This window comes from Epinephelus fuscoguttatus, linkage group LG20 (genome assembly GCF_011397635.1).
Source record: "Epinephelus fuscoguttatus linkage group LG20, E.fuscoguttatus.final_Chr_v1".
In the NCBI taxonomy this organism is placed as follows: domain Eukaryota; kingdom Metazoa; phylum Chordata; class Actinopteri; order Perciformes; family Serranidae; genus Epinephelus; species Epinephelus fuscoguttatus.
In genome coordinates this window covers 33,204,328-33,217,835 of record NC_064771.1, presented here as the reverse complement: position 1 = coordinate 33,217,835, position 13,508 = coordinate 33,204,328, and the positions used below count along the sequence as shown (strand labels likewise).

The following is a 13,508-nucleotide window of genomic DNA, read 5'->3' as shown; positions in this document are numbered from 1 at the left end:
GATACGATGTAGTACAATGCGATACAATACAATACGATATGATATGCCGCAGTACGATGCGATACAAAACGACACAATATGATACGATGCAATACGGTATGATACAAAATGATACAATATGATACAATACGATGTGGTACAATACGATGTGGTACGGTACGATACGATACAATACAATACAATATGATACGATACGATATGATACGATGCAATACGGTACGATACAAAACGATGTGGTACAATACGATACGATACGATACAACATGGTTCATTGTCCTCGTAGGGAAATTTTTCCATAATCAAAGCAAAGATGCCTGAGAGGTGCGTTCCTGTGAACAAATGTGGCCCCTACTCCCCGGTGTAGCTGACAGGGCCTCACCTGAACAAAGTCATTATCACCTGCAGGGTGTGTTGCCACTAGAAGAAGAACTGCTGCACTTTTCTATCCACCCCCACCCAGGCCTACTATATCTACGAGTTCACTGAGCTGTCATCTTGTCAGGCACGGTGCCAGGATTTTTTCTCTCCCGGGACTAAGGGGGAGCTTGACCGATACGTGGGGGTGCTAAGAAAATAACTGATTTTCATGACTTCAGTTACTTTATAAGGAGGTTCTTGTTTTTTCAGTAAAAGCAGCTATGATACACAGCACAAGCATGTTCGATATAAAAATGGTTTTAACTGAATTTGGCCAAAGAATGTCCAACAAAATAGTTCAGCCTAATACAAGTGACCACAAGGCAATGGCAAAAATGTTTCACGTGCAAAGGCGACAGATTCAGCACCGGACAGCACCGGACAGCGCCCATCGCCTGCCAATAACCAGACAATACATCCAAAATGCGACAGCAAGTGCATTTATTCCATATGCATTATTAATATGAATATTCCAGCCATTTGTAATCCTCATACCATCTACGATTTTTTCTCGATCACAAAACGATCCATTGCAACAGACTGTAGGCTAACTAGCCTTAGCCTAACGTGCGAGTATAAACAAAGGACTCCCCCCTCCCCTCCTCTCCCCTCACACACACACACACACACACACACACACACACACACACAGGTTATGGTACACCAATCAATGGGGTACAGGCGCAGCACAAACATGCAAGCGAGGATTGCATTGGAACAGAATGGCTACTTGTGAACTTTTTATTGTTTTCAACTTAAAAATATATATTATAAGATATAAAATAAAATGCTTGAGGGGCTTAACTGGGGCTACACAGATTTTTGACGGGGCTATAGCACCCCCTAGCCCCAGTGTAGCGCCGTCCCTGCATCTTGTTATCGGGCTTACTGTGTAGCTCTTAAATAAGCATTGTTTCATTCCCAAGCTGTACGTTTTCTTTGCATTGCTCGTCTCTCTGCAGCTTTGGTGTGAGGTTAAGGGCCATGATGATGCTGTGGGTCTATTCTCAGATATCAACACACTTGTATGTGGGCGGTGCAGAAGAAACAAGTCCTGTGTGAGCCCAGATAACATCAACTGGAGGTGTAAAGGAATGAAAAGCTCTTCTCATTATTACGGGGTCATGACTTCAAATGTCTCTTTTTGCCAGGAGATCCAGAAGATCGACACAAACATACTGATTACATTTTCTTTGGATCCTATGGAAATTATAGTGGGAGAAAAATAAAAGACCCTCCATCAAAAAGGCAGATTAATATATAATAAAGCGACCTTGTTTTTTAAAGTCAAATCACAAACCTCCTTTAACCTGAATCATTTTCATGTAATCTCTAATGTGCCATGCCTCTGATGAATATATGAATACAAATACAAAAGAGCTTCATCTCTCCTCACCATTGAAAATTTTGGTTATTTTAAAGAAATATGTTCATTTATATTTCTCGATATATGTTCTAATTTGTCTGGAATCATCTGGAACAAGTGTAACAATTGTAGGTCGGATGATTAAAGGCATATTCCAGCCACTGAGTGCTGCACTTCTGTAAAGTTTGAGGACTTGGTAATTTATAAGATTTATCCAACAGCTGTATTTCTTAAGAAAAGGTTTAAATTCCAGGTCGACCCCTGAACCCTCTGTGGTGGAAATGAAGACACTTTAGAGCACATGGTTTTTCTTTGCCCTGTGTCCCAAAGATTTTGGTCTTCTAACCTTTGACATCTCACACATCATTTTATTTGTGGATAATCTGGATTCATCTGTCTCTGACATAATTAATATAATTTTACTTATGGGTAAATACAGTATTCATTGTAGTGAGTGAAGAAATAGCAAGCCCTCCTTTAACTGGTCTATAAATGACTTTGAACAGGAAAGAAAATGTTTTGAATCATGACCCTTGTGTTGGAGCTCGATGTTGTTTGCTCCCTTTTTATAATTAGGGTCCGGGCAGGCGGTCCTCTTGTTTTCCCTGCTCCTGCTTCTTCTTCTTCTTCTTCTTCTTCTTTTTCTTCTGAGGAAATCATACTTCCCATGTGCGAAAAATCACCAAACTTTGCACAGAGGTGCAGTCCTATGCCAGATTTGCTCAGCTGCAAACACAAGTCAATAGTCCTGATGGTGGCGCTACAGCAAGCGTCTAAAGTTCAAAACTTTGAAAATTTACGACAAATCAACTGTATGTGCTACAGCTTCACAACTTTCACCAAAATGTAGCCCCAATACTGAAGAAACATTTGTACATTTAAACCTATTGCAAATTATGAAGTCCACCACTCTGATTTTTTTTTCAAAAACTGTAAAACGTTTTAAACCTATCTCCTCCCACAACTTTTGCTCAATTGACACCAAACTTGCTACAGAGCATCTTCAGACTGTCCTCCACAAACTGTCCTCACAGATTTTTGATTAATTAAAAATTGAGCCTACAGTGCATCAAGACGTTTGACTGTAAACAGTACTGTAAACATATACATGCAAATTCTTGGTAAATAAGTTTTTAATGTTCATGAAAAACATTAACAAAATTTTGGAGTCATGGTAGATGATGTTTGGAAAATATCAGAATTTGATATCAAAAACTGAATTTTTGACAGCATTTTGAATTCTGCCCTCATGTGAACTATTGCTGTCAATGGGAATAGAGCATCTTTACACATCAGTTTTTCACTTATGTAGTAGATCAATCATTGTTAAAAACAAATTAACAACATCTCCATGCTGTCTAGATGCAAGATGTGTATTTTCAGATTTTTGTCCTCATAACTGAATTTATGACAGCAGTTTGAAATCTGCCTTGACAGCTGCTGTCATCCTGGTGGCTGACTTACTCAGTTTGTGAAGCCACGAAAAGGTTATCACTTGCTAATTAGCTCAGTTAGATAGGAGATGCTTCTTGGTGTCAGAGGTTGTGAGTTCAAGCCTCAAGTGATGCAGAATGTACACTATAATGGCAACTTTCTTGTTGTCTTCCTATACTGCCTCTTGTTGCCCAGAATTGCTTAAAATTGCCCGGCCCAACCATTCCAGCGCAGCAACTATAATTCAAATTTTGTTTTTTGTTAGGGTGGTACATGACGGTTCTAGATGTCAAATGACAAATTCAGTCTTGACTAACAAAAATAATACAAACAGGATTATAGAGATCTGTACAAGAGGGGGCACAGTACCAGTCTCAATCCACCAAAAAAAGAGTCAAAATAATAAGATTACATTTGAATAAATAAATACATTAAAACTGACAGTGTGCCCTGAAAGATAGGCTTCAACAATTTAATAAAATCTGGAAACCCTTCATATCTTATCTTGCAACTGCAAATCTATCACAACAGTGCAGCCCCAGCACACGATAGGTGTCTGTGGGTGGAGGGTGCTGAGAGGAGTGGAGAAGAGATGTAGGTATGGGAGGGCAGCCCTGCGACTTTGGGGGCAACGGTCACCTTGTTCGTATTATGGTTATTTGTTTTTTACATTTTTCATTAACTATTTTATGTTGATGTACTTGGAATAATTTTACTACCTCATTTGATTTTACCACTGTGCCTACTACAATATTTGATCCCTTTTTGATCTCAGGATATTGTGCACAACTGTTAAATTCAAGAAAATGAACCTGAAATCAATAAAATATATTAAAATATATTTTTATGTAATTTTATGTATTTAAATCTCCCCCTAGCCTATTTTATTTTGTTATTAATTTTACGCACGTCATGTTGTATGTCTGTGCTTTTGTATGCTCTGCTAATGTTCTAGAAAAGGCACTTGCCTGTGTTCTCCACACGGTGGCGCACTAACATCAGTGTAAGCCTGGTGGATAACCAGTGGCAGTGTGTTCCTTGTGTTCAGCTCCTGAAACAAGAGGCCTCATCCCGAGAGAACAGGGAGCACATCAGAGAAGCTGACAGTCAGTGTCAGAGGATCGTTTATATATATATATATATATATATATATATATATATATATATGTACTGTATGTAGCCATAACTTTCATTCATATCCCACTGAGGAAATGATGATGAGCTCTAATGTTTCCTTTTATGGTAACAGAGGGCATCATAAAAGTCAGGCCCAAACATTAAGTGTTTTTCTGCGAATGTTTTACAACTTAGAGGTGGCCCCGTCATCGTGGAAATATGTATCAGAAACAGAGGAGCTGTGGTCTTCACAAGTATTTGACCAGTCTGACCAACACCTCTCCACAGGGCGGGGGGCGGGGCCAGGGAGAGGCGGCCTCACTCTGATTGGCGGACGCTCGGTCGGGACGACAGGGGAGAAACTCCAGGAAAACTGACGGAGCTCGCGCACGATGTAACGGGAAGGGTACATTTTTGCGTAAAGGGGAAACTTTGTATGGACATGAGGATAATTGGGGATAACTCGCCATTTTTAACAGAAAAGCTGGACTTGTGAGGAAAAAACGTCATCTTTTAATCACCATTTAAACCTACAGGGTGTTTTTAAACCGCTTCTCGCTCTTAATTAAACATGAAATGAGAGTTTGACGGATGAAAATGCGCGTGGACCCCACAGCTGTGCACTGAGGAGAGGAGGTGCTCAGAGAAGCCCGCCAATGCTCACCTTTGGTCGGCACTTCAAAGCAACTTGTTGAAACATTCATCCGCGAGCGTCAGTGAGAGGAAAGGTAGCAGCATGGCTGAGCACGAGAGCCTGGAGTATGGGAAGGCAGATTTTGTGCTGTTGGACAACGTGTCTATGGAGGAGTTCATGGCGAACCTGAAACTCAGGTAAGCGGTCATTCACCTTTGTAATTCCTGAGAAACGTGTGTCATCAGGTGCCAGGACAAACTCAGTGTCTTTTTTGCATCATTTTAACCGGAAATGTGTCCACGGTGTGACTTTTAGCCCCTCAACAGGTGCGACCAGCATCATTCAGAGTGTAGTTTTCTCTTGTACTGTACTGCACTGGCCCCCACTTGGAATATATGAATGAAAACAAGTTGCCAAACAGCCCAGCAAGGCATTCCTGCCAACTGTCACTGCACCTGCAACATTACTATCAGTCAATTGTATCCAAGTTGTTGGGGTGGCACTGCATTCATTTGATGCCTTCTTTCGATCAAACCGGTAAGTCCCATTGAAAAAATGCTGTGTGAGACTACACCCAAGCCACACACACACACACACACACACACACACACACACACACACACACACACACACACACACACACTGCCTACTGCAGACCGGTTTCTCTCAGCTGTGTTGTCAGTGGCTCTGTGTCAAGCATGATGTCAAGCATGCTTTGTGAATGAAGAGAGAGCAGTTGTGGGTTCACATCATGTTTCAGACGGGCTGTGGCTTGGAGTCAGTTTCACCGTCTCCTCTCCTCACCTCTGCCATCTGTAACGAAAGTGCAAACTGATCCCTGACCCCCAGAGTTGGACCTTTTAGTGCTCTGCATGCAGGACATAGTGCTGGTGGTTGTGGACAGTCATGGTACAGTAGAGGGGAAAGGGACATAAGTGAAGCTTTCTATTCCTTTGCAGTGAGAGAAAGTTGTTGTGACAGCTCAGTGGAAGGTGACAGGGCAGTGGTATAGTATCTGATAACACAAGAGTAAGTTATGGTGTGATAGTAACACCATTAAAGTAAGCTGTTGTCCAAGTTTGAAGGAAAGTTATCTGAAAATGACACGCCAAAACCATATTTGAAGGGCAATTATGCATAGAAAAAAAAATGTCTTTGTGGAAATGAAGTACCATTTTTCTCTCTGTGGTATCTGACGACTTAATGGTGAAGTGGCTCGACCCCAGAACTGAAATATTCCGGTCAACCGATGATTACAAATCGGAATGGCTGTTGATGCTGGATAACTTTGTCTCAAAAATGTGGTGAAAAATGCACAAGGAAGTATTGCATTGTCATTTCTGTGATGTATCTAGGTTACACTTACATCTTATCGGTAATCTAGAAGAATCACCTTTATTGGTCCCCGGGGGGGGGGATTGCCTTTCAGTTACATCCCGTCCAAGAAACATAAAAAAAGACAGTGACACATAACGGGAGGACAGGAGCGGGAGAACTGTGGGTCGCCACATGAGCAGCACCCCGTTAACTTAGATGAAAAAAAAAGGAGAACAAGAGGGAGGAAGAGGGGAAAAAAAAAGCAACTCCCAAACTAGGCTCCTGTAGGGGGGCACAGTGTGGGGTTAGGAAAAAAAAACACCTCAGCACATAAGCAACATAATAAGACATTACAACAAAACTCGAAGACTTGCACATATGGGAGGGTGGGGGTGTTGGGGAGGGGAGGTGCCGCAGCACAGACACTGGGGGGTGCGCACGCAGCCACATTTGGGTGCATCGCATCACCCTCCCATGCTACATTGCAACGAAGGGAGGGAGGGGGGAGGGAGCCAAGAAGGCGTTGAGTTGGATGGGGTGTGCGTGTTATGTGTCTTCATGTGTGTGTATGTGTAAGTCCATGTACTCCATCTTCACTCAGTCCCAACCCATTGTCTCTGCCGTCTGATAACTGATGATGAAGACACGGCCGTTGCCGTGGAGTCGACCTCGGAGAGTTCTGATCCAGAAACAAAGTTCGCAGGGGGGGGGGGGGCTTGCTTCCAATATGTCTGAATTGGTGGCCAGTTTCAGCCGAGCCGAGCTGACAACTTCTCCAAATTGGCATCCATCTTGCGAAGGAATCGTTCAGGAATTGCATCCAGCTTGCGATTGAACTCACATATCGTCTGAGTGTTGACAGCCCTGCGCATTCCCTCAGTCATGACGGGCAGCTTCTCAATTGCCAAAAGTGCTGCCAACGTCTTCTGAACTTTGCGATAGATCAGGAAGCTGCTAACTCCAAACAGCAGAATGCCTGTTATCATAATTTCAATTATGTAGACATCTTCAACATCCTCAACGGAAAGGGTCGACAGGCACACGATCCTCCACTTCTCCCAGGAGTCCATTGTGCATCCGGCTGCAAACGTTCCGTCAGGGCAGGTGGGCTCTCCTTTGCCCAGTCTCTTTGTCGAGAAATTTGGTCGATTGCGTTGAGAGACCAGCTAATCAAATCCATGGTATTAGGTTTCGGTTATGTATAAGACAAGATGAGACCTCATTGATAAGATCAGACTTTATTGATGCCGTCACAACTATGAGAACCAGTTTTAAGAGACAGGAACCTGATAAGGAGCTGTTTAAAGTAATCCACACAACAGAATAAAAAGAAGCAGGTAAATTACATTCAAAAGCTGCACCAATAAGCCAAAACATTAAAACCACTGACAGGTGATGTGAATAATATTGATCATCGTGTTACAATCCAATGTTCTGCTGGGAAGTCTTGGGTCCTGGTATTCGTGTGGATGCCACTTGACACACATCACCCATCCAAACACGATTAAAGACCCCCCTCATGGAAACGGCACTCCCTGATGGCAATGGCCCAAGGAACATGATGAAGACCTTAAGACGTTGGCTTAGCATTCAAATTCTCCAGATTGCAATTTGATCGAGCATCCATGGGGCGTGCTGGTACCCCACCTTGCAACCCTAAGGACTCAAAGGATGTGCCGCCAACAGCCTGATGCCAGGCACCACAGGACACCCCCCTGACGTCCTGTCTGTGCCTTGACTCTCGAGAAGTCAGAGGCTTTACCATGGATCAGACTTGGCTCTGACCTGTCAAGGCATGGACGCAGGATGCTCAATCAGGTTGGGACCTGGGGACCTTGGAGGCCAGGTTGGTACCTGGAGCTCTTTGCTCCATTCTTCAGGTAATGCCTGAGCAGTACCAGTTTATGGTATGGCCTCTGGCTTTTCGAATGTCAAGGCATGGACACAAGACATCTGGGGGGTGTCCTTTGGTGTCTGGCACCAGGGTGTTGGCAGCAGATCCTTTGAGTTCTTTGGGTTGCGAGGTGGGGTACCAGCTTGGCTAGGCCAGGTTGATGCCTTGAGCTCTTTGTCACATTCCTTTGGGCATTTGTGGTGCGTTGTCCTGTTGGCGGGGCACTGCCATCATGGAGTACGACAAGTAGCATCCACATGAATGCCAGGTACCCAAGGTTTCCCAACAGAACATTACATTATGACGAGATAAACAGTCATTCATTTCACCTGTCAGTGGTTTTAATGGTGTGGCTGATAGGTGTATCCATCACAGCACCAAGGTGATATACACAACATGACTTGAGCATTATGTAGAAAGCTTTGCAAATATACCGTAAACATGCAGAAGTAAATAGTCTGGTAGTGATATGAATTTTGTTGGAGACATGAAGGTCTAAGAATCTTTTTATGCGGGTCGTTCTTTCTGTTTTAATTTGCTATGTTTTGTCAGCCCATGCAGGCTACTGTAGTTGTATACATGACACCTCCTCATCATCAGCTCACTTGGTATAGTTTCTCAGTGCTGCCCACACTTGTGGTTGATAAAGTAAATTTTCAAGCCAGTCCCAGTACAGTATTTAGACACACTTCCAGCAGTGACTTGTAGAGTAAATATTTGGAGAGTTTTATGGATGCAGCTTTCTCTTGTTGGCGAGTAGACTGCATGGTTTCCCTTCTATGGCCAAGTGAGCTTCAGTTAGTTACTTACAGTTTATTTACAAGGAGGAGTGTCCTCCGCTGCTCCCCACCAACATGTTTGGATTCCTTTTCTGCCACCAGTGCGATAAATGATGATAATATTTATCTGCTTGTTAAAAGCAAGTGTCACACACCCCAGTAATTTGAAGTATATTCTTTGCCCCGTTTGTATCTGTTGATAACTTAAAGTCTAATCAGCTGTGCGTCTCTGGCCTTTAGATAGTTAGTGTAAGCATTTTTTAACTTTATTCTGCTTTAGGTGTGTTTGTTAAAGTCTGTTTGCTAATGCTTGAGGTAGAATTCATGCTTGGTAATGTGGAGTCTGGCTCACATGATGTAGACAGTGGATGTGAGCCTGTCACTGGCTGCCAATTTCAGATGATATTTACCTCCACATGTGCTCTCTGCACGTTAAGGTTTTCAAAATTCCTTTGCTATGTGAATCTAGTCATGCATAGCCAGTCTTATCTGCACATTTTGTTTTACCTCTGTGCGTGAAACAACAACAACCTCCGAGCAGGCGGCCTACTCACTGTTAAGTTTTTAATGTTTTATGAGGTATTTTCTTTGCATGCATTTAGACATTTTATTGCCAGAGCTCGGCTCCCCACGTGCGAATGTTCCATCAAAACAAGTTCCCACTATTTTGCAGGGTCTGTATCGTGGGCTCAGCGCCATCCAAGACAGTTGTGTCTGGTTTATAGAAATGCAAACAACCCAGAGCATATTTTTTCCCCTCAGTGTGGAATTATGATGAGTTCAGCCAGGCCGTTTTCCAGTGCTGGCACAGTATGAGATAGGTGTGGCTGTGCAAGACGAGGTAGTGCAGAACATTTAGGCATTTTGAAGAGATTAATATAATATATTGTCATAAGTCCAAAAGTACTAAACTTGTGATGTTTCTATCTTCTTAAATGGAAGTACAGTACTGTAAATGGAAAATCTTTGTGTTTTGGCCTGTCAGTTGGACAAAAGAAGACATTTTATGATATCACCTTTGAAACTGTGGCCATTTTTCACTTTTCTGATGTTTTTTAGACCAAATAATTAATTGATAAACTGAGAAAATAATCAGCAGATGAATTGATAATGAAAATAATAAGTAGTTGCAGCTTTTACAGTACATTTAACTGTTGAAATGTGAAGCTGAAAATGAAAGAGAAGAGAGTTCTAGGTGTACAAGTGTGCATGTTTCACAGAGGACAAGGCAGTTCTGGTCACACTGTTTTTATAGCCATACCTCTTAAATTAGCTAAGTTGTAGCGGTGCGTACAGAAGCTCTGGCAAGAAGACCTGAGAGCAGCCAGACAGCACCGGGCCTCATTTTCCCCCATTTTCTGCCCGTTTGTTTTCCCTCCAACTAGACAGCTCGGTCCGGAGATGGCGTGTGCAGATTGTTATTTGTAGAGGGTGTGACCAGCCAGGAGTGCTTCCTTTTTGCTCTTTTTCCTGTAGTCTGAGAGTGTGCGCGTGCACGCATGTGTGAGTGTGTTTGCCTGGGTGGGAGTGGACCACTGGAGGGAGGGATCCAGAGGGCACGGGGCATCTAATGGTCTCCATTTTTCCTGGTACAGTTATCCAAAACATTTGGGCTGGAGCACGTCTCCACATCTCTCCTGGGTGTATTTTACGCTACAGTACATGTGGGAACTGAGCCTCACAGTTAAATGCTTGGCCTTGCTGCACACTAAAGCTCGGCTCTAGATCTACTTAACAAAGTGAATGTATTTGAATTTTTATTTCAAGTCCTGGAAGGGCAAATAAACCAGTCTGTGTGTGCTTCATCAGCCTCGTTTACTGAAAAGCAAAACATGTGAAATGGTTTTATTTGAAGTGGGTCAAAAGCCGAGCTGTGGTGTGCAGCCAGCCGTCATTTAGGGACTCTGCCTGAGTTTGACTAGCAACCAACTGAATTACACTGCGGTGCAGGGGATTTCTACTTGTGCCATTAAGTGCTCGCCATACTGAAGAGGTAATCAAGTCCCCAAGTGGCTGCATGTGAGGCACGATTTGGAAAAGATTGCTCGTTTCCCCCTCAGCGTGGCCAGACATGGTTGTTCTAGTTGACATTTACTTTGTTTGACTTGAGGTTGAACTGTGTGGCCCGTTCCAGAGAGCCTCCCAGCCTCTAAATAGAGCCCAGCAGATGCCCAGTCTCTTTATAGAGATGTCTGGCAGGATAAAAGTTCAAGCCAAATTCCTGTAGGGTCTTGGGAATTTGCCTGAATCGACCAGTCAGCAGATAAAATTTCTGGGGCTGAAACTGTGCGGCACAGCCCATGATTGTACCAGCGTGTGTTTATGTAGGAGAATCAACTGATTAAACATGAGTCATGGCAGCAGAATGCAGCAAGGTTACAGACTGAGGGGAATTATAGTATCAGCTCTCTAAATTGATTTGTAATTGATGCCCACAGGGATGCTACAGAGCTGCAGAGGAGTTTCCCCTATGACTAACAGGGATTCAGTATTTCTCAGGAGCTCTTGAGCAGGGTGGACGCCATGGAGGCTTCAGCCTAGATCTCCTAATATTGTCTTCCCTTACAGCTCAGGCAGGCGGTTTGATTTTGACGTCAATGGGCAAACTTTATAAACTTTGAGCATATTGTAATTCAAGTGGTCTGAGAGAACACTAGACTTCTGCACCTCTGCTTGGCTCTGTTTCTCAGTTGTGATGTGCAGGTTGACCCACAACCCACGAGTTGGGCGGTTCGGGTGAGCTTGTTAAAAAATATTACAGATTTCACCTCTGAGTTAGTTATTAATAACTAGCAGAAACACTAGGGCTGGGCAATATGAAGATCTATCGAGATATCAGACTATATATCGTCTTAGATTTTGGATATCGTTCTATCGTGATGTGGCGTAAATGTTTTTTTTCCCTCATTTTAAAGGCTGCATTACAGCAAAGTGATGTAAATGTATCAACCTACCAGACTTTTCTATTTGTTTAATGCTTTTATGAACTCACTTTGTTGTTCTATCCACATTATTGATGATTATTGATCAAAAATCTCATTGTGTTATGAGTCATTGTCCCAACTTTGTCGCATCAGAGAGGGTATTTGGTCAGAAATATTGTTATGTTCGATTTTGTCTTCCAGTGCATTTAAGGAAAATACGAAGATATATATGTTGTTTAATGAGATGTACAGATATAACGAGTCTCCAAACACACACAGCAAGTGGCTTTATCATCATCGCTGCTGTGCCAAGGGTTTCCATTATCCAGGGAAATAAATTGGAATCTGACATTTTAAAATCTCTCTGGTCATCATGTCCGGTTATAATATTTTCCTCTGAGAATATGTGGGCCTAACACTGTGTAAGTGTCTCTCTATCCACACTGAATCTGTTAAAAATGCACCTCTGTCACGTCATGTAAACAAACCATGTAAGATATCAGATACTTAAGATGTTCCCACTTAAAAGATGGGTTAGAACTTGCTCTGGTTTGCAGGTTGAGGGTCAGGTGTGGGTCATTGATTAAAGCATATGTTTGCAGGTTGGGCGGGGCGGATTGGCTCTCATAACGACAGACCCGTGCATCACTAATTGTCAGGCTTCAGAAAATCTAGCCCATCGCAGGAAACTTTGGCCAATCACAGGTGATTTTCAAATAGAGCAGCTGCCATTCACTGCTCATGAACTGCGGTTGAACGGTCAAACTAGGCAGCTCTGATCAAAAATGAATCAAGATGCTGTTGCTACACTGCCTATTTCTCACCTAATATTTGTTTGAGGTGAGAAATGTGTGCGACTTGGCTGCCATGTTGAAAACAGTCAAGACGAAACCAAGGACTGCACACTGGCCGTAGCAAACGTTCTAATTTTACAGCTAAACGGTACACTAAAATATGTTTCTGAAAAGATTCGAGGTCAGAAATAGGCAATGCAGGTACAGGATGTTGATTCATATTTGATTGGTGCTGCCTAGTTTGACAGACTGACTGCATTTCAGTGACTGATATGACTGACAGCTGTGTTAGAGACTCACTATATCTGATTGGTTGTTTTCATAACTCTTGCAAATGCCTTTAGGAGTACAACAAGGATTACAGATTATCTTTGTCTCGTGCTACTGTCAGATCATGGTGACAGTTACGAAATGAAAAAGCGTATTGTCGTATTTGCTAAAACAAAAGTTACCTTCTTTAGCTTTAACCTGTCTTAGATAAATAAAGAGAAAATAAATATTACAGGAAACTATTTCAAACCTACAGCAGTGACGAAGGCCCTCTGCACGCTGTAGGTCTGGTGGTCCTGTGAGCTTACAGTATGTGTGCCAGCCAGGCTCAGTTTTACTGCAGCTAAATGTCTTTATAAGGCAGCGTTGTTTTGTCTGTCCCCTGGAATCCAGGAAAAAAAACATTCCTGCCAAACTGCCATGTGTTTCCCAAATAATTACGGAGGGATTTTTTCAATTCGTCTTTCAAATGCGTGCCTGATATTCCAGATCAAAAGACTGACAAGCATTACACAACTTCTGTCTCTGTTTTTGTGCAGATGAATGAGAATTGGTGAAGAAGA

The 13,508-nt window shown here is 42.7% G+C and overlaps 1 protein-coding gene across 1 annotated transcript in view; it reads left to right on the top strand.

Moving 5' to 3' along the window:
• Positions 1-4,676: 4,676 nt before the first annotated feature.
• The window catches only part of myo1d (myosin 1D), a 193,458-nt gene continuing 184,626 nt past the window's right edge, over positions 4,677-13,508 (top strand). Inside the window, exon 1 of the mRNA XM_049564439.1 lies at positions 4,677-5,164. Within this exon, the coding sequence (XP_049420396.1) occupies positions 5,070-5,164 (95 nt within the window). The 5' untranslated portion in view covers positions 4,677-5,069. The remainder of the gene's footprint in view (positions 5,165-13,508) is intronic.